General features: G+C 43.2%; 1 protein-coding gene across 1 annotated transcript; it reads right to left on the reverse strand.

The window, feature by feature from the left end:
- Window positions 1-1606: 1606 nt before the first annotated feature.
- On the reverse strand, window positions 1607-25879 carry RNF175 (ring finger protein 175). Its single transcript, XM_090288463.1, is given in 9 exon segments — window positions 1607-1741; window positions 3499-3600; window positions 6463-6596; window positions 9089-9209; window positions 12379-12486; window positions 16514-16668; window positions 21322-21463; window positions 23648-23685; window positions 25757-25879. Coding segments are annotated over 9 exon segments (984 nt in total). The 5' UTR covers window positions 25820-25879; the 3' UTR covers window positions 1607-1620.
- Window positions 25880-26702: the final 823 nt, after the last annotated feature.

The raw sequence follows: 26702 nt of genomic DNA on the forward strand, positions 1-26702 counted from the left end.
ATCTCTCTCTCTCTCTCTCTCTCTGTCCCCTTCCTCTCTTTCTCTGAAATCAGTACATTAAAATTTTTTTTAAAGAAAATAAGTCAGATAGCTACACTCTTAAAAATAAAATAAAAATAAGATAAATAATAGGTTTTATAGTGAAAGCGACCCTCGCCCAGCTGTCCACTGAAGATAAGACGCAAACACATCAGAGACAAGTTTCAGGGCTCATTCTTTTCCAGAAGAAAAACTAATTTTTAGTTAATATTTATCCAGCTGTGAGGTCTTTCATTTGTCAATAGACCACAAGATCAAGAATCTTGTTTTATCTTCTTAACCCTTGCACATGCCTGGTACATGATGAGTATTGAATTGTTGGTGTGTTTGCTGAGTAGAAAAATAAAGCAGAGTTAAATCTCCTAGTGATCTGGGTGGTGAACTAATCACGACACTGAAGCACTGGGCAGTTTCAAGAAGGAAAACCATGATGGAACTTTGAATAGCATTAAGTATGTTGCCAGTGCTTTTGGCAGTGGGTGTGTAATACCTTTAAATGCTGTGCTGCAGAATAGATGTCTGATGTTATGTATACCATGTTGGCTGTTTAACAAATGACCAGCGCTTTAAACTGAATTAATCTGGGGGAGTCTGACTTATCAATCATAGGTTAAGTCTTTCTGACTGGTCTTTCCTATTCTGTTAATTTTCTTCCCTTCTGCAAAAGGATTATTTTTCATCTTTCAAAAAATATTTATTGAGTGTCCTATACCAGTCACTGCTCCAAGGGCTGCAGATGAAGTAGGAGGAAAAACACAGATAAAATTCTCTGTCTTCATGGCGGGAAAGATAAGCAATAAATAATAAATACACCTCTGATATGATTGCAGGTATTGATGAGTGTTATGAAGAAAATAAAAGCAGCATACAGCAATAGAGTGAGTGAGTGTGTGTGTGTGTGTGTGTGTGTGTGCAGAGTGGCACAAGAGAAAGGAGTGATTTCCTTCTCCACCTCAGTGTCGCCCCTAGATGGGCCGGGTGCATTTCGCAGCCCAGGAAACCTGGCATGGCTCTGGCCCCAAGTGGGCCATGGCACCTAGTGCTGGAGGTTTCAGGAGGAATACTGTCTCTGTGGAAGGGCTTTGTGTTGCCAAAGTGGCCACGTGGCCCCAAGCACAAAGAGTAGAAAATTGCCAGATTCTTAAAACACAGATGACTTAACGACTCTGCCAAGTGCTTTGAAGACGAACTAATCAGAAGGTATTAGTTATCACTAAGCGTGCTATGTGAGAAGTACTTTGAAAGTCTCTTTCTGAAACACTTTACAGATGTCATCAATATCAGCCAAATTAGAAGCAAGGTGTCCATCCATGGTGGTTTGTAATAAATGTGTCACATGCATGGATTAGAAAACAAGTGTAACGAGAAAGATGCAAAGCACGTTTCATTTGTTTATCCTGTTGTTCAGTTCTTTACATTCTTCCCACATTGCCTTATGTAGACCACCAAATTTTATTCAGTTCTCTAAACTCTTGGAATCATCTCTAAAATTAAAAAATGAATATCAATAGTTAATGTAGGATCAAGGATTTGAAAATATTTCAACATGCAAAACGTTGCTTCCAGAGTAAGTCTGCTGTATTATTCCAGGCCTAGTGAATAGTTAATGCCTTGAACGATTCCTATTACCATGGGTTGCCAGGCCACCAAATAACGAAGCCAATCCAGGATTTGTCCATATAAAATGTGTGTGCGTTCCCAGCTACATCTCAGTTAAGGACGTTGCCCTATATCCGGCCAAGGGGCGGAAATAATCCTAAATATCATTTGCAAATGTAATTGGCAATGTCATAAGTGGGCATTTCCTTTCTTGTTAATTCTCTGTGCTCAATTAAAAGCCCCTTACATGATTTTTATAGCATTTAGGTATCATATTTCTTCATACTGCACCTAATTCCTAAAAACAAAAGTTTATACTAAAATCCCAAGCTATAAAACAAGAATAAAAAGCAAGGAAGGGTCATATACTAAGAGAAAGGGGAAGAGGGAAATGACTATATTGGAAAGCCAAGAATAATGGAGCTGCCATAACTGAGCAAAACAGCTCTGGGTTTCCTGTACTCAGCTCATCAGAGGAAACTCATTGTGTATTAAAAAGAAAAATGTCTTCACAGCTAAGATATACTTTTACCTGGTGTCTTTGATAAATTGTGCTAACGGGACTTAATACATAGGATCTCTGGTAGCAATGTTACACACATAAAGGCAGTTTTTCGCATGTAGCTTTTCCTTCTACTCAAGAGCCCATGGAACATTCAAAAGCTTATTTTCTTCTTAAGGCTATATAAAGAAACCAATTGCTCTTTGTTATTTAAATGATCATTAAAGGTGACATTTATGATCACATTATGACCAACTTTATAACAAAGATTTATGGACTGTGGTTTTATAAGTTATTCACCAAAAATGGTTCTGGGCTCTATCTCCTCATAAGAGAATGGAAATTCAAAGGTGGGGGCATGAGAAAGAAGGAGGAAGGACTGTCATACACCTTTAGCCTTCGTTGTGCCCGGTCGCGGGAACTCCCTGGGAAAGGCAGGGCCTGTAGATGAAGCTGGTGTCTGCGATGCTGTTCTCTAGCTATAGCGTGGCTCTAAGACCCGAGGACCTATTAACATGCCTCCTCTGCCACCCGACTTGAAAGTCTGTCTTTCATTTGCAAACCTCAGCGATGGGGGGAGGGCAATGCCAAGAGGCATTGTTAAAACTGCATTTAGGGTTGGTGAGGAGCGGGGAACCAAGGGAGGCGTCTCCTTCAGGGGACTGACACTCGGAAAGTACAGAAAGGCTGTCTCAGGAGAAGAGAGGATACTTGGCAGCTTGAGGCCAACCTCTCAATGCCCTTCTCGGATATATTTTAGTCCCACTTACCTTCCACTCTGGAAGAGATATATGTATTATGGTCTAGAGCCAGTGGAGCTGAGGACAGTCTTTGTAGTCAACTCTGAATGGGGTCAGTACCTTCCTGTGCCTTAATGAGATTTGGGTCTATTCAGATAGGGATCCTGGTGTCTATAAAAATCCTAGTTGTTGCCATAAACTGACCAAGCCTGTAGGGTCTTTACTTCCTTTCAATATTATTATCACTAGGCTTTGGTCTAAGAGTAGGTGAGGGCAGAGCAAGGAATTTAAAAAGTCAAAATGAAAGGGTAGGGGTGGGGAAGGTCTACTCATGAATGGAAATAATAAAATTTGGTGCACCTTAAAAATACCTTCCTATACTTTAGTTCACACTTGGAATATAAAGAGTAGAACATGTCTTTTTTGGCACTTAAGTTCCTACTCACAACAGTAACAGGCACAGGGGAGCAAAAAGTCGTTTCGATGAAATAGGCAATTAGAGAAACAAGAAAGTTCCCTGCTGTAACTACAATGAAGATAATGAAAGTTTAGACTCAAGAATTCTTCACCAGAAACATTTAAGATAATATTTTATAGCTTGTTTTTTAAAAAGGATACGGGTTACTAATCATCCTCTTCAGGTCAACCTTCTCTTTGCAGTAAGGGCAAATCTGCTTTTTACCAACAATACACCAACCTCGGATGCAGAATTCATGAAAGCTTTGGCATCTTGTTAGGGAAGGTTCTGGATGTGAAAGGCAAGGTTTGCTTCAGGAGGACACAATGGAAATGATCCCATCTGTAGGGCGGGGTAGTGGAGGGTGAGAGAATGGCTGGCAGTCATGACTTGATGGGGCGCAACACTTTTTTAGGGAGATTCTGGAGGACAGTGGCCCCCTGCCCCCAAGGTCTATGAGCTTGGAGTTAGAGCTGCAATAGCTCATCACCCGGAGGAGTTTACCAAGCTTCTTGGCCTCACTTGGTGTTCTTGCCTCACTATTCTTGCAAAAATTACGTTAGATAAAGAATGTGAAAGTGCTTTTTTGCAGTAATATCTTATATAAATACATCGTTTTATTTCTCTGCCTTGCTTATAGGGCATTTCTCATGCATTTCCCATAGCATCTCACTTTTCTACTTTTGTGCATTACCAGTGTCTACTATGTAATCAGACTTGTCTTAGGCTCTTAGATGAATTTAAATTATTTGTGGTCATAAACTTACAAATATTTCTATTAGCTTATGTTTTTTCCTCAACTTTTTTTTATTATTACTGATAAGGAGCCAGTTGTTTTTAATAGAATATAAACCTAGGCACATGCCTAGGTTCATTTGGATGCATCCCCTTATCTAGAGAGTCTGGCCCTTCGCCTCCAAAGTTGAGAGTGAATTCTATGTTTCCCACAGCACCGGGGACTTACGCTTATTAGAGCATGTACCACACTGTATCATGACTTTCTGTCCATTCTGTGTCACTCCTGTACCACATGCTGTGTCTCATTCATCCCTGTCCTCGGCACCTTAGGCAGTGCCTGAGTGCCTATGCATTGAATGAATATTTGGATGAATTACTCAAAGCCAATTACTTTTGCAAATATATTCTCCCAGGTGCCACAACATTGTAGATTTGGGAAAAATGATGAACTATAATGAGATCTGTCCTATTCATCTATTTATTTCTATAGTCATCAATCCTAATGTGGCTTTCTGGACCAAGATGTCATGATTTTCTGACTGGCCTGTCATAAACCCATGTGAACAGCCATGATGTAGAAGGCCCCTCCCTCCTTAACCCATGCAGGAATTGTGGAGGTGTAGACATGTCAAGGCCATGTGAATAATTCCTCAATATTTGATAAGTGTGCAACTAAGAGTTTCCACTATTTTATGTTCTTGGAATTGGGGCTGCTTTTGTAATATGCTTAGGTTGACATAAAGTGTTGTATTGTAACAAAGATTTTGAACCAAAACTCATTTGGCCCATCATTCAAAAGGGCTGGAGCCAGCAGTGAATCATCCCCCTCCTCTTTAATATTCTCTTTCATCTTCAGAATCTCCATGCTGATTTGCTACAGAGCAATACTCAGATCTCTGGCCCTGCCTTGTTAATGTGACTCACGTTTGCCTGCCTCTTGCTAATATGACTCATACTAAAATGGGCCATTAATAATACTCCCTGCAAAGCAAATTTAGAGGTAACTACATTTTGGATTACATAAGCACACATGTACAACCATCCCTAAGGTCTTTTAAAGGTGGAGAGAGGAAATATTTCCATTTGCAAAAGGCAGCAGGGGCTGTGTTCCAACACATGAAAAGTAAGTCATAGTGAAAACTAGGACCAGACCTGGAAAATTTCTACTATGAATGATAGTTTTCTGGGAAAGGTATCACACTGAAAAACCACCAGAGAATTCCATAGGGGATATCTTTGCTTCTTACCATAACATGTAAAGGCTAGTTGGAGTAAAGGTTCCTGTTACATTTCAAGTGCATTCGGTCCAGTTTTTTACTCTCAGGACTGAGTAAGTGGAATCTGTTCACTAATAGAATTGAATCATAAACAGAATTGAATCATGAGCACCACACATCTAGGGTATTACTGGCTGAAATAGGTGGGCTTCGAGGTAAGAGACAAATGTTTAAGCACCTCATAATGCCAGAGCTTTGAACTGAGTGTAGAGTAATATTGTAAAATTGATATTACACTATAAAATAAAGTATCTTATATTCAAAAAAGAATTGTTGGCCAGCCCAAACCCAGCTTTGGTATCCAGAGTTACATGCTGCCTTGCTCGGGGCTCTTGATCCCAGCGCCTTTCCACATACTGAGGTTCTCCTCAGTGGTTATTGGGGTCCCACAGAGTGCTGGTTCCCAGGCTTGGCTTGTCTGGCCCCTAACACCTAAAGATCCTTCAGCCAGCTGATGGGTATTCGGAGCAGAGCTCATAGGCAGAGGAGCCAAACGGTCCAAGAACCAGGTGCCCACATTTTGGTTCCTGTGGCATTATCCTGTCTGTCCCCATTACCGCTGGTGTCACAAGCAGGTTCCCAGGATTATCTGCAGACAAAACAGACTTTGTTGTGCTTGGTCCTGGGCGACTCAGACCTGGGGCTCCACCCAGATAGTCCTGAGCTCCTCCTTGCACCTGAACTGTTACTCTTTTCTCACCCCCTTCTGCTCCCTAGTCCTTCTTGGCTGCCTGTTCACTTATGGCTTCACCAGCTCTCCCAACCAGCAACCTGTACAGATGCTGCAGCTTCCAGTCCTCGTGGCATTAAGATTCCTTTTTTAGAAGGAAACCACTGGAGGAGGAGATTCACCTTAAATTAGCAGTTCATTACGCAGCAGCGATGATCAGAAAGTCTCAGAAAGAAGGATGGGCAGCGGGACAAAGGTCAGGGAACTAAGCCAGGCAGAGGGGGAGGGAAGAGGAAGAGGATCGGAAGGAGGGAACATCATGAGACAGTCTTCCCTGACTTGCCATCGCCTGTACCCAACACAGGGTATTTGAAATCTGCTCCCCCCCCACCCCCGATATTGCTTCCTAAAGACCAGATGGCCTCCCATGAAAAGGATACACGTGACTGCAGGAAAGCTGGTAGGTGTCTTCAATGAGCCCTTCTTTACTGAGCTCCACGATGATCTTCTGTCCACAGACGGCGCAGATACTGTCAGACAAGCTCTGCGTGGGCATCCCACTGGCGCTGTGGAACTGTTGGGGGACATGCACAGGGCAGCACTGAAAAGGAGCGCACAGACCCTTCTTTCAACCCAGGCAAGACGCTGCCGGCTGCGGGGCATGGAGTCCTTATTGCTTTTTAGTTGGTTTAGAACTTGGAACAGTTTTTCCCATAAGATCGATGCTATAGTAGGGGTGAGGTTTCCAGGCAAAAACCCACTCACCCCCAGGTGGACCCAAAATTACATGGCTAAATATAACCTCAAATCTCATCTTCTGACTAAGCAATCCTTCAGGTGGAACAGTTTTTACCCAGGGACGTAGCTCAGAATCTCACAGGAAGCTGTTTAAGCTTACTCAGCCAGAGACTGGCCCTTCTCTTTAATTTCCTGGAGATTCTGATTCACAGCTCTGGAGTAAGCCCAGGCATCTATATATTTTTAATTCCCGTGTGATTATAGTGTATGCACACACACACACACCATCAATTTAAGTTGCTGGTGGCTGTGCCAATGGCTTGAGGCAATGTGTTTATATATTTGGTAGTTGAATGAACATGACAGAAGATGTGTGGGATCAGATGAGACATCTCCAGAAAGTTGATGCTGAAAGACTGGGATGTCTTGCCAGGTTAAATCTCTTCTTCCTGGCCCACTGAAGAAGAGGGAACATACAATCTTCTCTTCCTCTCTTGTCCATAAACAAGCACAAGAGGCCCTGGGTATTTTTTAAGGAGTATGGTTTCTGGTTTTTGTTGGAGGAACTGGGAGTGAAAACGCTCCCTCTTTTGTTGTCCTTCTGTTACAGAAACAGAGGAGTCCAAAAATCCCTGGAGTTTGCGGCTGGGGTATGGGGAGAAGGAGGCAGCTTTCAGAATGCCTCCACACGCCTGAGGCTGGTGGCTGGTGTCTTTCATTATGTAAAATTGCTTGGATGCTTCCAAGACCTCAGGTGGATGGGAGGAGTCTTGAACCAGGTGATGGTAAGGAAAGCACACAGAGCCTACGTGGGGGTCTGTGAATGGGCAGAACTGTTGGCAACACCCACTGCGTCAGAGGACGCAGTCAGGGATATATAGGCAGCTGCGAACACTTTAGGGGGGGGCACGCTCTGGGGCTGTCTCCCTCGCTGGTGGCTGTTCGCAGGGGTGCTCTGGAGAAGGAGCGGAGATCCATGAGGTTTACAGAAAGAAGACAGTTTGCAAGGAGGCTGAGAATCCAGGTGGTCCTGCATTGAGAGCTGAAGGGCACCACAGCACAGAAAGGACCTCCCCAATGAGATTGAGTGATTGGCAGCTGCTGGTAAAGCTGAACTGTGGGAAGTGGGGAAACGGTGTTTCTGACCTTCCTAGAACTGGCTAGGTTTGGTAGGGGGGAGGCAAGGATATGTGTAACTGTTAAATAAACAATTTTCTTTTCTCTCAACTATAATATTCAGAGTTGTAATTCTGCGGCAGGCAATCGGACCCCTAACTAAAGAGCCCGTGGGTTTGTTTTCAAGTGGAACAGCCCAGGGGTTCTGTAACACTTCCACCTCATGAGACAGGCTGCTGGCCCAGAGGTGACCCATGGCAGAGGAATTCCAATAGGTATCTTGTTCCGGCATTTCACCACAGAAGTTGGATCCCAGTCTCCAGGGAAAGGGCAAGATAGAGCTTGTGGAGATGGGAAAGGGCAGATGGGGTGAGGGTGAAATCAAGGGAATGTCCTCCCAGTCCTGCCCCATAAATGGAGAGAGAGGAGAATAGTCCAGAAGTTCACTCTTGCCTCTCACACTAGATTTGCCGCTTCAGATCTGGCTTTGTACCAAGGCACCGATAGAGGACGGAGCTGCAGAATTCCTGAGACCAGCGGCCATCCCTGGAGGCTCTGGTTTGTGTTGATGAGATGTGCATGAATCAGACACAGATAAACGCTCCTTGTATCTGAATCTGAAATCTGTAGAACCAAAAAGGATGCCCATTCTGAGTTTTATTTTTAAGGGAGTTTAAAAAAATTTATTAGGCTTTTTTTTTTTTTTTAAATTTCAGGGAACAATATGCAGTCAGAATATATTTAGCACACATTTTATATCTTCTACTTCTTCAAATGCTACATAACATAATGGATCCTTGTGACGAGTAGTATGCTGAGGCACTGGTTGATTCTAAAGTGTTTTGGGTACATCAAATATGACATTTATTTTCATTAGGCAGAGATAAAGGGTTTTGTTAATATTGAAGTTTTACTAATTCTATAAAAGTTGGTGACTGGAGCATGCTAGATGTGGTTACTTCCAAATAGTCCATTTTATTTTTTTAAAATGCCTTATTTCCTAACCACTTTATATCAATAAGAAATGTATTTTTTAATTAATTAGCACAGACAATTTTTTTGGTGCAAGGAGAATCCAAGGAGCAATTGGGCTGAGAGAACTGAAAAAGATTTCTAGATTTCTGAAAATGGATGTAAATATGGTGTAAGATGAGAAACCATGTCTCCATGCACAAAGAATAAATGGGCACAAAAAAGAAAAGCAACACTTACTCCTAGAGTAGAAGCCATGTATTCCGAGCAGATCTCTGCAAAATCTCTCCCCATTATGCCATAGTCGAGGCCATAGAACAGAGACACAACACCAAAATCCATGGAGTCTCTAGCCTTGATTCTATGGAAAACAACAGGGCAAGGAGATAAGAATGGGGCATTTGAGGGGCAAGGAAGGGTTGTAGCTAGGGGAATATTGCCTTCCACAGTGTCTAATAGAAACTTGGGGGTAATTTTTCATTGAGTTGTTTAGTTTTCCTTTTTGTTCATGAAAGAATTTTAAATTCTCTAAATTTCCCTCAAATTTTTCCACTCAGTGCTAAGTGGACAAAGTAATTCTTGAGAAAATCTTTAAATGCTTCTTGGGACTTCAGTCCTTAGACACGCTGATTCAAATCAATGGTTGTCAAGCTGGGTAGGAAGACCTGGACAGCTCGTAAAAGTCTCCATCCTCCAGCCATACCCAAGGCCAATGATATCAAACTCTCTGGGCATGGGGCCCATGTAGCAATATTTTTGGAAGCTCTCTAGACCCCAGGTATCCCAATAGGCAGGTGACATTCCAAACCTCTTTAAAGGAGCAATAGTTCTCAGCCCTAAATAGAGAGTAGAATCACCTGGGGAGATTTAAAACTAAACTGATATGTTCAAGGGCCTTAATTTAACTGGCCCGGGGTGGGGTCTGCACAACAGTGCTTTTTAGGAGCTACTTAGGTGGCCCTATAACACGGCTCAGGTTGGGAATCCCTTCTTTAGACCTTAAATTTTATGGAATGATTTGATATTTCTTATCTTACCCCAGAGTAGTTGAGATAGATCTAAGAATCATCCTCAAATTTTGAGGTCTTTTGCTACTATGCCATAGTTGTCATATATTAGGCAAAAATATTTTTTTTTGCAAGTTGGATTATATTTCAAATATAATAGAATTCTTTATTATAGTCCCCTCTTTTTTCTTTTCTTTAAAATTGTTGACACTGTTATAGATGACCTCTCCAAGATCTCTTTAAAAAGTGAATGATTAGCTTCTAATTTAATTTCTAAATCTTAATCATTGCATATTTGCTTTGTTATATCTGTCAATAGTCTCAAATATTAGCAGTGGGCATGGGTGGGTCTGACTGAATCAGGAAGGGAGTGGAGAGTAGAGAGAAGTTGGATAGTCTGTTTCTGGAACCTTCTTCTAGGTGTTTTGAGGCTCTGTTAACTTGGGAAGGAAATGGGAAGGCAGAGAGCTTTGTAGATTTAGAGGGTACAGATCCCTCATTGATGTGAACTGGGAATTCCAACACAGGTGGTAGCTTCATTCTTTCAAGGTTTTCCTGGGTATATTTGAGAACTAAAGCAGTGTGTGTGTGTGTCTGGGGGCGGTTGAGGGGGTGGGTGTGAAGCTTATCTTCTCTTCTAGTCCCGGCGAGCAGATATTGATAAAAAGTATAATAACAAACTCGTGGCTCCACAGAAGAGAATCTTCATGCAATGGTGATCAATGGCACTGAGTAGGGAGAAATAATTCCTTCCCAATCTGAAGGGTTGGTATGCTTCATTGTAGGGGAAGTCATGGGTAAGGATCTTAAAATCTCATGAGATAATAGTGTTGGGACAACTGTAGTTTCAAATTATTTAATGAAAGTCCTTACAAATATTCTTGCATTCGACTAAAAGAAAGTGATATGGACAGTGTGCTGAAAAAAAAGAAAATCAGTGTCTTTCTATGTCTTAAACTAGCAATGATAGCTCTGTGCAGTTATTTTCTGTTCCTTTCCTGCTAAGCATGGTAGGTGCTCATGAAATGCTTTATAAATTGAACTGCTCTCTTGCCATAGGAAGAATCCTTTCTACCAGGGCTGGCCCTGTCTCCCATTGCCTTCTTTGTTTTATGAGTTGAGGGTTGCTGATCTCTGCCTTTCTATTTCTATTATTGTCTCAAAGTAACTTCGATATGAGAGGTATTCTGGGGACATTTCATTTGAGCTGCTTTCCATAGCTACGTGTTACATCTGAAATTCCCTTTCCAGAACACAGGTTGATTACTCAGCCTCAGCTCTACTGCAAGGGTCTCATCCACAGCACACCTTGGCCAAGATTTCCTCTCAAGATTTTCTGTTATCTCTTTACATCTCTTTCAATTTCTAAGCACGTAGTTTCCTCCTTTTCCAACTGTCCCCAGCAAAAGGGATTTCATGGGTCCTAGAAACAAAATTCTAGAGCAGTACTATCCAATGAAAATATAGATTGGGCATACATAGAACATTGAAAACTTTCTAGTAGCCCCATTAAAAAGGTAAAAAGAAATGGATGAAATGATTTCAGCAATAAAATGAAAATGCTATCATTTTAACATGTAGTTAATACAAAAATTATTTTTCATGCTGTCTTTGAAATCCAGTGTGTATTTTACACTACAGCATGTCTTATTTCATATTTTAAGTGCTCAATAGTCAGATGTGCCAGCAGCTACTGTCTTGGATAGCACAGTTCTAGAAGTTTTAAGGAAGAAGATATATAGAAGAAAATGATGCTTCAGATTTCTGTGGGAAGGAAATGCAGGCCTATTTTTAATGGAGATCTTTTAAATTTGCAGATCAAGTGTAAAGAGGGGTGTTAAAAAGCAAATAAACAAGAAACATCTTATTGTAGTAACCTTAAATGTGAGGAACTCCGTAACTACCCTGAAATTATTCTTTTGCTTGACTGTCATTTTACTAACACACATTAATCACTTTTTTGAACAAAAGGAAAGAAATTGATTGAATTTATTAAGGTCTTTGATATTTAATTAGGAAAAAAGGGAAAAGTTGCTATTAGTTGTTTGAAATTAGTTTACATTTTCAAAGCATATTTAATAACCATATTTGCCAACTTAGTTTTTTGAGAAAATGATAAACAAATGACAAAGTAATTGATGATAATGAACCTTTACTTTGGAATTCATTGTAGCTGAGTTTAAAATGATGTACATTTCTTATTCGGAGCAGATATAGTCTGGAATGAAAAATTTCCCCCAAATCTAAAAATATATTGGAAAATCTATTTTTCAAAAATGTTGCCAAAAAGTCATTGTTGCATTAAAGCTCAGTTTCTTAAAAAATTTTTTATTCTGTAGGCTTCTTTCTCTCTTACTTTTCTTTTGGTTTCCCCCAATGACATCTATAGCAGTGAGTACTATAAACAATGGGTGCATGGGAAACTATAGGGCCAAATGCGGCTTCCAGATACAGAGAACTTGACCAGGTGAATGTTACAAGCAAGTGCTTGGAGATATTAATGTCTCCACTGGAAATACTTACTTGAAAAATAAATGGAGTCCACTCATTGTAAACATGATAGCCAAATAACCCACAACATCAAATGCATAGCTGAGTTTGTAGATTAGAAGAAACCATTTGTAGACCAAACTGTGGAGTGAAAAATGAGGAGAGACACAGAGTATAATATATTATAAAGTATTTTATCTTTTTCAAACATTGTCATAAGTCAGTTTTTAGTTTCTAAAATTCTATTTATTATGTAATATAAAAAACATAAGTATATTGTATCAGCTAAACTCAATAGTCATTTAGAGTTTTAATATACTATCAACAAGCAATGTATAAATGGTACTATCATGTGCGTGTGTTTCTGTGTGTGTGTGTGTATATATATATCTATATATATATTCATTGTAATTTATCTAAGTTCCTCATGTAATGATGGCCTTCAGGGATGGTTACTGTACCTGGGACCCTCCCTGCCTCCTGCCCTTTTCTCATTTGGCTCCAGGGTTAGCTTAGAAGAGTGGTTTTGGCAGGAGTACCTTGGAGGCAAGCAAAGCCAAAGATTCTCTTTCTCCTGCTCCTGCTGCCCCCGCCCCCCCAGACCCAGAGCAGATAACCACAGCCCTCCTCCTCTCCCCGCTCCATCAAAGTATGCCTCACCTAGCCCCAGGATGAACTTGCATGAGGGCTTCACTCAGCCTTGTTGTTTTCTGCTGTTTGGATGCACCGACCATGACCCCCTTAGGGCCTTCCCTTCTTCCCACAGGTCTCAGTGGGCAAGTGAAAGGATGGGGATGGAGGGGAGAGTGGAGATGCTCTAGAAGGGAACCCTGTACCTTGTTCGCTTCCCTCATCCCTGTCAGTAAAAGCCTTTGGAAAAAGCTATGCGAAGGGCCATGTGCTGCTTCATGTCTGGGAGGATAGAGGAAGAGGCTGGAGTCTAGGTCCATTCTTGGGGGGCCACAGTACAGACCCCCTTCTACAACAGGGAACAGGAGGAGGTGGTGGAAGGAGAAGCTACCCTAGGTGCCCAGAGACAGTAAGGGGGTGGCTGGACCATTGCTCTCAAGGGCAACCAGTGGCAGGAGACCCAGTCTGCCCCTCAGTCCTTTCTTTCCCCATCCTCCCGAAACCCCTCCCCCTGCCTTCTGCCCTGAACTTCACTGAGAGACCCACCGCAGAGACCTGACCCCACCCTCTCACCTTCCCCAGCTTCCTCCCTGGTGGAGCCATTGCACCAAACGCTTAAGTTCTATATTTCTGATATAATGTTTTGATGTTATTTGAAAAGATGCCCGCTTCACTGAGTTTCAGTTAGAAGGGACTTTCTGAAACATCGTGGTTTAACTGCGGGTTGTGGGCTACCGGGACAGATGAGTTGTCATTTACATCATTTCTATGGGGAAGTGCCTTCCCTGCTTCAAACAACACATACAAGGGTTGTCTGGTGCGGGGGTGGGGAGGGGGCACCTCTGCCTCCGGGTGTAATCCCGCCCAGGGGAGGTGTCAGCAATGAGTTACATGGAGCCGGAAGCTCGCAGGAGGTGGCTCAAATCACTGTGAGGCTGCGTCATCTCTACAGGGGCCAGAGCTGGCTTTGGAGGCAGAGGGCTCCGTGGGCCATTGGCTTGGTCCTTTTGATTGGCCAGGGCCAAACAGTTTGAATCTTTGCTCAGCACAGCCAGATCAAGGTGGAAGTTTGTGTTGCTAAGAAGGGTGGGGATGGGAGAGTGGCCAACTCTGAGAGGACCCCCTCTTCACCCCAAAGCACCAGCCAGCACCAGAGTGGGATTCCTTGAGGGCCACACATGCTCCATGTACCCCCTCTCTACGCAAAGGGTCCCTCTGCAGGTGGTGCCAGCATTAGAGGTGTCCTGACTAACAGCTTGTTTAATTGCGGGGTTTCTCTGTGCAGAGTGGTTTGTTGGTGTAATTAGGCCACAGCATGCTATCAGGAGCAGGGCTTGGCATTCCTGTAGTCCTTGGCTTGATCCTGGGTTCCGCCACTTACTACCTGTGAGACCCTGGCCAGCCTACTCGGCATTTCTTCCTATGAGTGCTCACTTATAATGGGAGGATGAGAACTCCAGCTCCTGAAATAGTTCTGAAGATTGTCTGTGATAAAGCATTGATGTTTAAAAGACTTGGTGCATTAAATGCTCAATATGTCATATTATTGTTATGGATGTGTTAGGTGTTCCAAATATTGCCTCCAAATCTTCCTTTCTGGGGTGGCAGGGGAGTAGAGGTTCCCAGAGTCCAGAACCCCCTTGCTAATCTGATTACAGCTAAGCCAGAAAGAAAACTGTGGTCATGATTCAGAGCAGTGTCCACACAGGAAACGTTGGCCTTGGGTGGAACTGATGTGATCAGGCCCAGCTCTTTGTGGCTGCATGTGGCCTGTTTTTGAGCCTGAACATCGCTTGATGGACAACCCGATTGGAATAGAGAGGAAACCCACTTCTCCTCAACTGCTGCTCTGTCCCTCAGCCAGGGCTTGGTGTGCTCTGGGGCAGAAACAGCCGGTTTTTATACGAGTTGGGGCCAGAGACCATTCCTCGTGGGCTTGCCTTCTGCCATGCTTATGTACTGGACCAGTGTTCTTAGCCTGTAATGAAGTCCTCTGCTTCCAAATGTAAAGTTGCTGAGATGTGACTTACCTAAAATATGATGATTAAGCAAAGATCCATAAAGATCCTTAGGGCCACTGCCTCTCATCAATAAGAGTGCTTTATCCTTAGTGCTTTTCTAGAAGGAAAGGGGCCCTAATTAGCCTCTCCGGCTGTCTCTCTTCAAATGGCAGCTGGGGCTGCTTATAATGTGAGTAGTGTCTTGGCTCTCAGACTATTGCAGGGCTCAGAGCTTTGCAGGCAGGAAGAAGCCGAAATGGAGGCACTGTGGGCATGAGAAGCAGAGGGCTCGGGAATCCCAGCCATCTGGGACAGATGGGCCATGGGTGTAACGAGGCTGCATTTTGGGTATTTCCTGTAGTGAAGTTCCTCTGCATTGAATGAGCTGCTATGCACTGAAAGCCTGTGTTCGGCTAGGGTAATACATTGTACAGAGGAAGAGAGATCCATTTTCATGGAAATATAATATAGATTATATCCAGAGGATGGAAAGAAGTAAATTTCAATTCATCCAAAACTTAGATCACTTCACAAGTCTTACATAACTTACAACATTTTGTGAGGAGGAGGGGTGCCTGCTGATGGGGAAACCAGGCCCTACAAAGACTAAGACCTCAAACTGGCCAGTTTAGAAGGTCCTCTAACACCGCCCTAAATGCTTCCCAATGTGGGACTAAATTAAAATACCCATAAGCCTGAATTCACTTATTTGAATTTCAATCTTTATCATTACATTTATCCGTCTGATTTCTTTCACTGTATATTTTTTCCTTCTCCATATTAGAAGAACAAGTTGAATTTGTTATTGCCACTTTTTTTAGATAAAAACAAACATCTGAATGGCTAAATAATCATAAAATATTTCACAGGCACTTAAATGCCAAAATTTGACATTGTCTTACTACCATTTAAACACTATGCATTTTCTTCTTTATCCCATTTCAGTTTTATCTGTATTTGGATTCAGACCTTATCTAAAAAACAGGTAGCATGAGAGCAATTGTGGGCATGTTATGAACACTTTGGAAGGATTTGTGAATAATATAATGGAATTATATAAATATTAAGAGGCTGACATGGTCATTAAAACGATCAATGGAATATTAAAGCCTCACTTGTTATGAGAGTAATAAGTTGTCCATTTCCTATGATTTATCATATGTAAACCTCATGCACAGTTGTTAGAAATACAGACTAATAACTCTTGCTCTACTATAAAATGTGCATGACAACTTCTAATAGAATAAAACAAAATGCTACATTAAAAATAAACATGCAAATAGTGCTCCAGAGAACTTAAACAGTACTTTCACTTCTCTTTCTCGCAGACTTCATGAATATCTAAAGTAATACATTTTACAGGCATGTCTGAATCACCGTTAAATAATGAATGTGAACTAACAGCCTCATAGCTAATCTCCAAATAATTCTGTTACTCAAGGCAGCCCCCTCCCCCATCCAGGAAAATGGAAATTAACTGTTCTTTTTAGTGTTTACAATAAAGGGGATGGCAGAGCAGAAAGGAATGGACGACCTACCGTTGTGTTCTCCTGGAGAGGGGTTTTCGGGTAGCTCTGAAGAGGATGTAACTGGTAATAACAGAGAACATTCCCCACATAGACAAAAATCGCCACCAATAAAGTTTTATTGTGAAATACAAAGGGACAAGCCACATCTGCAACAGGGTCACCAGCTGTTAGAGAAATGAACAGAAAATCTCAATGACTGAAGGCCCAGAATGGCATGCCCGTTACTAAATGATGCAGGAGCTACTGTGGGGGAATCCCCTTGCCCAGCCTGTCTGTAGCACTCAGCCGGCTCACCACCCAACTACAAACTGTTCTGAACATGCATTTATGGAGCGGATGGGTGCAGTTGTCTGAAGATCTGAATGGAAAATAACCCAAACTATCCAGCTTCTGTCACCTCCTTCCTTTTGGCTATTTCAGATGAAAGCAACTTTAGGCACCCACAGCTATGACTTTGGACAAACGAGCCCTCTTTTGGTTGTAAAATTGGAGATATCAATGCCTGCCCTGCTTGCTGGGCTGAGGCCAGGAAAGCGCTCTACAGACAGTGCTGTGTGGTGCTCAGGGGCTACTGCTACTGTCACAGGCGGGCTCATGTGCAAATGCAGTGATCTCAAAGGAGGAAGCGGTGTCAGAGCTGCTTCTGGACCACGTCTGCCTGCTGTCGGTAACGGTACACTCTGCAGCATTAACCCTGGCATCCTAACTCAGGGGTACCTCACCCCTGACTATTAGAGTTGCAGCCCACCGTTTGCTTCTTCTCTTTCCCCTTTGGTTTCTGGTGCCTTTTCCAGGCCACCCTGAGATGTGGGTCAGACCATTTCCTTTCCTCTGTGTGTAACCCCTCTGTGGTCTGTACTGATGACCTGAATCCAAGTAGACTTTAGATGGTTCTGTAAGTTGGCTGGCCTCAATCCCACATGGCAGAAGGTAGGGCTGCACGGATGGACTGTGGGTCAATGACTTGATACGGTTACCGCAGCGACTGATACTCCTACTCTTTAGATCAGGCCTAATACCAGCTATTCACCTCTCTAGCAAAAAGCGTATAGGTTTAAACAATAGCAATACTCTTTGGTCTTTCATGTTTTTTCACATCTAGACTAACTGCCTATTATTTTCTCAGCACCAGTGTGAAGGGGAATGGCAGCAAGGTTTGGTCTCAGGTGCAGACTTTCGTTGGTATTTGCACCTGGCAATGCTCTGTTGAGGAGGATTCTAAGGGCCTGCATCGTTCTTTTGTGGTAAAGAGTATCATGATTGATTAATTACATCTGCCAGTGATGTTGACGTAGTTGTTGGGGTATTCTTGCCATCTGAGTATAAAAAAGACTGGTGTCATTTATTTGTTTTCTTTACTCTCTTCATATTTGTGATAAAAGAAGGTGGCTTTTAAAAGAGTCTATGGATGTATTTTTGAATGCTTTAATAAGATCTTGGTTGTAATAGTCTAGAAGTCAATAACCACAATTATTTGATAGGACTTCAAGATGTAAATGAAAAAGACAAGGTCACAGCCATTCTTCTCTCAATGTCAAAGAAGAAGACATATCCTAGGCTTTTCATTCTCTTTTTATTGCTTCATCCGTACAAACAACCTGGATCTGACATCTTAGAATCGCTCTAAATCTTTCAGGGAACAGTACCCAGTTGTTATTATACATATATATTCAAATAAAAATATACATGGAGGTAACTATCTAAAGAGTTCAGAAAAAAAATGTGCTATAACCTATTTTTTTATTTTGACTCCCAGGCAGTACTTTCAGGGTACGTATTCTTTGCTTGTGTCTGAATTAATCATATAATTGCTTTCATTTTCCACCCTACTTTGTGGGTATGGTCAAAGCTAATGAATGGGTTTGCACCTTTATTTATGAAATTGAGATATATAGATATAGATATAACTAGATAGATACAGATATCCCAATAGGAAAAACAGGGTTTCCTTAAGGAAGTAGAATAGTTTTCATGAGGTCCAGAAAGCACATGCGAGCAAACCCAGATAAGATTTGCTCCCTTTAGTATTCAGCATGAGCAACTCTGACCATCTACTGTTAAAGATAAAAGTGTGCAGCTCCTTAAAAAAGCTCATCAGTATTCTGGTCATTCATTTCCTTTTTGCTTATAATGGAGATAGTTATCCATGATATATTATAGGTTTTGAATTTTTTTTTTTTTTTAGTTCATTACTTTTGATATCAAAGAACGAAATGGACATGAATTCCACCTGTCAATTATGTTTCTCATCTTTCTGTTTTAAGAATTTGATTCATCTTTTTATTTCCTCCATAAACATGCTGAAGTTTTTTGTTTTTAAATAAAAAGTTAAGAGTAAGTTCATTTTAATTCAGTGCAACTACCATGCTCTTATATTTTATACTTTTGGTTATAAGCCAAAGTTTATGAGACTAATCCACTTCCTTAATTCGGTGGAGTTCCAATCTATGATAGTTTGAAGTGATGATTGGACTATATATTTATAAAGCTAGTTCTCTCCCTGAGGATTTATAAATACGACCCATTTTCTAGAAGATCCCAAGTTTCTCTTAATTGATGCCTGGATTTAATTAACGGAGAATAACAATGTTCAAACTTATAGATATGCAACTTTTTAAAAATAGGCCTTGGAAATCAGAAATAAAAGGAAAGCAAAAAAACAACAACAAAAAAGAAATCATTATAATGTATTCTGTATGCAAATATTTAATTTCTTAACTATCTTTAAAGTGTAAACTCGGCAGCACATTTTCTCAACATGCAAGGAGAAAGGTCAGAAATTTGCATTATAAATTCAATAATTGTACAGAGACGTACTTTTGAAATGAGGGCTACATTTCATAGCAATTTAAAAGATGCTTTATCAATTTCTAGAGCAGTTAAAGCTTTTCATTTTTAAAAGTAACTGCCACATATGAAATGTAGGAGTGTTGTGCCTCATAAATAAACACATGAACTATGTGAAATTGAGGTGCACGCATGCACAGACGAAGCCTGGCAGCTGGGACACATTAATAATGCCAGAGGGGTCACCATCTGGGCATGTACGTACAAAACACATCTGCATGCCTGGGGAAGGGCAGCCCTGCATCTGGATCCCATCACCCATATTCTCCCCGCCCACATGTCATGGCAGGACCAATGTCCTGACAAATCAGATGCTGCCCATGGTACCATGTTTTTTCTTTTACCATGTACATAAGGAATCTGAAAAGAATTGCAAATTAAGACAAAACAGAGATATCTTTTCACTTGTCTTTTTGTACAAGATGATGAGTGGGTCACCCATAGAGAAGGAAGGAAGAAAGGAAGGAAAGAAAGGGAGGGAGGGAAGTTATGTATATACATGATACTCCTTTCCTTTGCACTGCAAATCCCAAACTCCTGTGTGTTTGCAACCATTTGTACATGTGTCTGTGTGCATCTGTGTGGGTGAGGAGGAGGGCGAAGGGGAGTGTGCTAGAGGGAAGCAGAAACTCCTCAGGTATGTAAATGACTCCAAGGAATATTGTGCTATTGGTACAAAGGCAATGAAGGGAAGTGTGGACATAAATCAAACAGGTATAATTATGGAATCGTGGCATATGAAAGATTCTTAGGAATTCACTTGGTCCAGATTTCTATCTTCAAATCAGTTCAGACTGCTGTTGACTTTGCTATTTAAATTGTTAAAGGAGATTCTGCAATGTTACGTAAGTATGTATGAATTCGTGCCTTGCCTCATTTTAAAGAGTTGAACAGACTTAATACTTTATTGGTATGGTTGTACTATGTTCTAGTGTTTCACAACTATTAATGGGCAGGAAGTTTGATTTAAGTGGAACAATGTTTCAATCTATGGTAAATGATCTGCCCGTGTGTTGAGGCGAGTTAACAAGGTGTCTGAAACCCCAGTTCTGTGTAAGTAGTCATCAGACCTTCTGATGATTTGAAGGGAAGGAGAAGGATTCTTTTTGGTGCCCTCCCCTGGCCCATGTGGAGTAGTAATTGAGGAGCCTCTTCCTGGGTTATGTTTCTCCATTTAGGCCATACTCAAGTCTAAACCGTTGATTATCTAAATATGGTCCCAGGACCGTCTGGGAACTTGTTAGACATACAGATTATCAGGCACCTATTGATTCGGAAAGCCTGGGGAAGGGACCAGAGAAGCTGATTTAACAAGCCCTCCAGGTGATACTGATAGATCCTAAGGTTTGAGAACCACTGCTCTGAACATTGCAAGTGCAAGGTTGCAGGCCCAGCAGTGCCCAGTGGGTCCCTGAGGCCCAGAGAGGGCAGCGTTCTAGCGGACGTGCTTGTGGGGCTAGCCTGTGAAAATGGGATGGTGCAGAAAGTGGCTGAGTTCAGTGCGCTGTGTGCATTCACAGGCTTCCGTGGATATGCGGACCGTCAGTGCCAACACAGTGCATTGCTAAGGCAACGAAGCTAGATGGCCTCAACCTTCTGTTCCTGGCATTCCTAGTCCTTTCCTGGGTCATTGGCAGAAGGTGTTGGCGCACAAAAGGAAAACTGGTTTGCTTAAGCCCGGGCCTCTCAGCCTTGGCACCACGGGAGTCCTGGTCATGAGGAGCTGTCCCGTGCATGCCCAGCAGCACTCTGGCCTCTACCCACTAGATGCCAGTAGCAACTCCTTTCCCCCCGCTCCTCCCACTAAGGCGGGAGGATAAAAAAATGTTTCCAGATGTGGTCAAATGTCTCCTGGGGCCACAAGTGCACCCAGTTGAGAATCACTCAAACCGCTTTCTTCGAAGTGGTAAAAGAAGGACTGAGGTGGCAGCAAGAGGAGTGGGCTTCCAGCTGCCACGAGGGAGACTTACGTTGTAGGACCGGCCATGCCTCTGTCTTCACTGCACCAGCACAACCTGGGCGATGACCAGGGTGGAGAGGAAGATCAAGATCATCTCCACGTGCACGGAATCGTGGCCCCAGTGCATCCTGTACATCCGCTCCTCCTGCAGGCTGGAACCGGCAAAGGAAGTCATCTGCAAAAGGCCTCAACCTTTGCGCAGTTAGCAAAAAAATATAGGCTGGGCTCATAGGAAGCAATTGGGGATTTCAAATGTAAGGGTTTTTAGGCTTTGACTGTGAGGTTTTCCAAGTTTTTCTTTCTTCTTCCCTTTCTTCCAGGCTTGGGGAGGAGGCAGTGGAGAGGAGGAGACTGAGTTTATCAGCAAAACCAACTCCTTCCAGCCCATGTGGTTTTGACCTCAGCCTTGTCCTTTTGAGTCAACTTACGGGCCGCCATGCCCCTCCTGCCCCCAAATCACTTCTGGGTCCTGGAAAAACTTGGGTTCCGGTCTTTGATTGGCCAGTTTATCACCATATGGCCTTTCAAAAGTCACTAACAATCTCTATGCCTCAGTTTCCTCATTTGAAAATTTAAAATAATGATCCCTCTGTACCTCTGTGAAGCACTTATGCTATTTTATTTGTTCATAATAGTAATAATAATAGTTAGAGGAATAATAGAGTGAATCATATGAAATCATTTTTGAAAGTCATAAAATTTTAAATATTGGTAATTTCAAGTAATTTCTAATATTCTTAAGTAAAGGGATATCCTGCTGATGGCACCTGTGGAGAGAAGGCTATCCATAGAGCTACAGAAAACTCCTCAGTGAGTTGTATAAATTGTTTTCATTATCAGGAGAAAGAAGAGGCCTAAATATTATCTTAGATAGGCACACACATTTAGACGATGGCTGAATGTTCGTTTTTAGTTGGACTCTTGGTTTTGCACAATGGTAGAAAAAGCCACTAAGATGGTGTCATGTGGCTTAACTTCCTATAGCAGAAGTGGCTTTCTTCAAAGCCACTTGACCTTGACCGTAAGTTAAAATCAATGGGGAGCTTTTAAAATTGCAGTGCCCAAGCTATAACCTAGATCAGTGAAATGAATTAAATGATCAGTCCAGTGCCCATAGCAATTAAAAACACCATTTCTGGGGGTTATTGGCTGAGTTGTGTTCCCCCACCCCAACACTTATTGCTGGTTACAGTTGCTCTGAGTTAGAGTACCAGTCAGAAAATACTGCAGGGAAATATTCTGAGCCACAAGATAGCAACCTTTTAAAGGCACTTGCTGGATATGTGGGTGGGGTTCTCTCCTTTTACTAGCATTTCTACAGAGCTACTAAAAAGAACTGAAGAAGTGTCTCAGAAAAGGGCCCCATCCAAATCCCAGGGGTGACCCCTGCTGGAGAATGTGCAGAAATGAACCCCAAAGCCTAGTAAATATTCCTGCTTATGTTCAGCTTCTTTGGAATGGAATCTTAGAATGTTAGTGCTGGAAGGTACCAAAGTTGTACTGAAACACTTTATGGATGCTGAACTCCATTTCAGGTAAGCATCCTGAGGAAAACTTATATGGCTTTCTGTGTTGGAAGCTGAGTTTAGGAGACAAGAAAGATTTCTAGAAGCTCATTAAGATACACTCATTTCTCTGAGGAGATGGTAAGTGTAAAAAAATAAAAGCATATAAAAATTTAGTTATAAGTTTTCACAGCCCCAAATCAAAATAACTATTTAATATTCTGTGTAATGAATATAGTTTCAATTTAGGCCCTATACCTAGAAAAGTCAATCTCTCATAAGTGTAAATAGCACTTGCATAGATATAAAACAAAATATGCTTTGTGACATTAATCTATTTTGTGTGTATATAATGGACATGCATCTCAAATAGTTCACCTATGTGGAAGCAGGACAGAAAGCATAATGTGGTATACAAATGTAATAAGTATTTCCTATTTCAATTAGGAATACATTCATGATTGATTTACCATAAAGCAAAAAAAGGAGGGATATTTCATTTTGTAAGTTGCCCACAGGGAGCCATGATAGGTACCAGAACACAGAGGAAACAGCATATAAAATAAACCAGATGTATCTGGTCCCTAAAATAAACACTAAGTTGACACTGTCTTATTTTGAAGGACATCCAAAGCCAGCTCTGGGGCTCGCACAGAGCACACCGTGGTTTTGGTCTATACTGCCTTTGTGCACCTGTGGCTGTGCTAACTCACCTTCCCTGTCCCGGGAAACAGACAAATAAAAAGATGGCTTCCTTTAATTTTTCAAACGGTTAAGATGGAAATCTAATTTTTAGTATAATGGCAATAAAAAAATTTACAAGTCACTTACTTCCACTCATCGTCCACAGAAAACTTTGTGTGAGAGATCTGAAAAACATAAATAGAGCCAGAATAATTTAGGATGAAAGCCCTAATAAAATGTTTGCTTATAGAATTAAAACACACATACACACACACTTCTGTGCACACCCCAAACAAAGCAGTAATCAGGTCACTGCTAATAAATATCTGAGAACCAGATGAGGCACCATTCAGTCAGGGTTGTAGAGAGTGGCCCATCATTAGGCAGTGCCACTTGGCATCTGGGATAGGATGTATAAATCCAAGAAGCCCCCAAATACGTGTTTTGCTGGTGTCTCAAATAATGCCAATGAGTAAATATCATCTCTAAATTCAAGGTTTTAGAGACAGATCTGACCAGAGGCTCTATTTGTTTGGAGCATTTTTATGTCCTGTCACTAATTTCATCTAAAGCCAGGCCCCAGGAAAGGGGTTCCTGGCCATGCCCTTGCAGACTGAGCTGGAGCAGAGAGCACCCAGACCACCCCCCCCCCCCGCCGGAAGTGCTTGTGGACGACTTGCAGTGTGCCCACCTGCTGCCCGCCTTTGGTCATTGCTAAGGTGCTCTATTTGGTCATTTGGAAGCTAAAAACCAATTGTTGTGCAGTCACCCAGAGGTGTGGTTAAAATGCACATTTTAATTCAGTAGGTCTAGGGTGGGGACTGAGACCCAGCATTTCTAATTGGCTCCCAGGTGACAGTTGACTGTTGGTCCCTGGGTCACACAGCTTTGCTATCAGGGATTAAGGGAAAAGCTGTGAGTCCTTCCTGGGGCTGAGTTAACATGGGGGCCATGGGTCCTGAGGGCAGAGGGCAAGGCATCCCTATGGGCCTCAAGGGAGAGCAAACATCAGCTGCAAAAGCGACTACCAGTTTCCTGCCACTCCTGTTGCACAGTTTTCCATCTGTAACCTCCTTTGGATGGTCTGGGTTTGAAACCAGTGAGAAAGCCATGGGGTTTCCTCATGGCTTCTACATTGTAGAGACTAAATCCCAAGTGTGAAGTGTGGTCCACAAGGCCTTCTGTGACCTAGCTCTCCCTTATCTTTCACTACAAATCCTTGTAAACCCTGGATGTCTGCCAGGGCCTTAGTGACTATCACCGGCCCCTGCCTTTCCTCATGATCTCTTCGCAACTTTTTTTTTTTTTTTAACTTCCAAGCAATCTGGTCTGCTGTCCCCTCCATCGAGAATTCTCCTTCCTCCTCATCACCAGGTGGCCAGATTCCACCCATCCTCCACGGCCCAGCTCAAAGGTCACGCTCCCCCCACCCAGCTTGGCCTACCCCCTTGCCAGGAGCAATCCCTTTCTTCTTTGAACCTGTTTTAGAGGCAGCCATCTCTTCCTACCCTGAGTTATTTTTGCCCTTGTTTTACTTTCCTTCCAAGATGCGAGCCCGTAGAGGAAAGGCCACCTCTAATTGCATCCCTTTAACCCCACATGTAGCACAGCTCCTGGCACCTGGTCAAGGCCTAAGAATTGTCCTGGGAAGCAAAAATAAGGATTGGGTTTGAAATCACCACCCACTAGCCCAGTGGTTCTCAAAGCCTAGCATCGGCACCTCCTGGGAACTGGACTTGGGAAGGATCAGGCCCTGTCCAACCGGTGAGATACTAGAAAGCCTGGGGGCAGAGCCCAGTGGCCTGCCTTTCAACTAGCTCTCCCAGGGACTCTGGTGCTCGCTCCAGTTTGAGAACCATAGAGTCAAACCTGATGCACACCCCGCCGATCCTCAAGATGTCCTCCAATGCCCTTGGCCTTCACCTGGGCTCTGGGGCTTGTGCCCTGGGAGAGAAGAGAGAGGGGCACAGGTATGGGGTGCAGGGAATGGGTAGGGATGAGCGGGTTAAGGCCTGGGTGGTGAGAGAGGGAGGGGAGGACCAAGGAAGAAAGGCGGGGAGGGGAGGAGGAAGAAGAGAGAGGGGAGGAAGAGAGAATTGGAGTTCGTCTTCCCCGAGGTGGGGCGGGGTCAGGCAAAGCCACCAGCATCTTTCAGGTGGGGATGGGGGCTTGGAGGACAGTGTGGCCGCTGGGTCCCTGCGTGATCCTGGGAACCCTGACTAGGTGTCCCCTTGGCCTGTGCCCGGCGCCAGGTACCTGCTCATGCTGGAGCGACTCCTCCAGCCGCGCCTCCGCCCTGCGCGCTGCCCCCGCGGCCATGCCTCTGCCTGCAGCGCCGGCTCGGAGGGTCTCCGCGAGTACGCAGAGGGACGCCCTTGGGACGCAGGAGCCACGGTGGGAGCTGAGCCTGCGGCGGCCGAGCCGGTGACCCCACCCCGGGCAGTGCGGTACCCTGCGCCGAGCCTCTCCGCGCTCCTGCCCCTTCGCCCTCCGCTCGCACTCTGGCTTCCTCCAGGGGAGGGGAGCTGAAGGTCGTCACCACCAGCAGGACCGATGAGACCGTTAGGGTCAAGGGGCCCTCTGTAGTGAAGCAGCTGTCAGCCATCATCGCTAATGAAACGTCACAGGCCCCCAGGAACCAGCGGCGTTGTGACCAGGTGACAGGGCTGAGGGACTGAAGGACGGCTCAGCGGTCGGTGGGTAGAGATGTGGGGAGTTCGGGGACAGAAAAGGAGATGAGAGAGGGAGCGAGGAAGAGAGAGGGAGCGAGGAAGAGAGAGATCATTTTCTTCTCAGCTCTTTTCCCCAGAAGACAAGCATTCAGACGGTTGTCCCAACGCGGGGAGGTGGAACCTCTGTGCATCCATGGTCGCATTCCTTCCCCTGGGCCTACTGCCCTTCTTCCCTTCATTGTCTGCAGTTTTAATCCAGTGGAACAGCTAAGGCAAACTTGACCTTTCCGAAGGTGACAAAGGAGCAAACCTCCACTGTCGGCAGAGAACTGTGTCCCATGCACTTGACCCTGGGAAATGACCCACATTCTTGCCCATGGCCTCAGGCCCAAGCCTGGACTCATGGCTGGGAACAAGCTGAAACACTTGGGTAAGCCTTTAGTAATACTTGGATCTTGATTTAGGGCAGTAGACCAAGAGGGAACACACAATTAGGTAGCCTGACTTAGCGAGATGCGGCTAACTTCATT

This window comes from Furipterus horrens, unplaced genomic scaffold (genome assembly GCF_987537825.1).
Source record: "Furipterus horrens unplaced genomic scaffold, mFurHor1.1.pri manual_scaffold_10, whole genome shotgun sequence".
NCBI lineage: Eukaryota > Metazoa > Chordata > Mammalia > Chiroptera > Furipteridae > Furipterus > Furipterus horrens.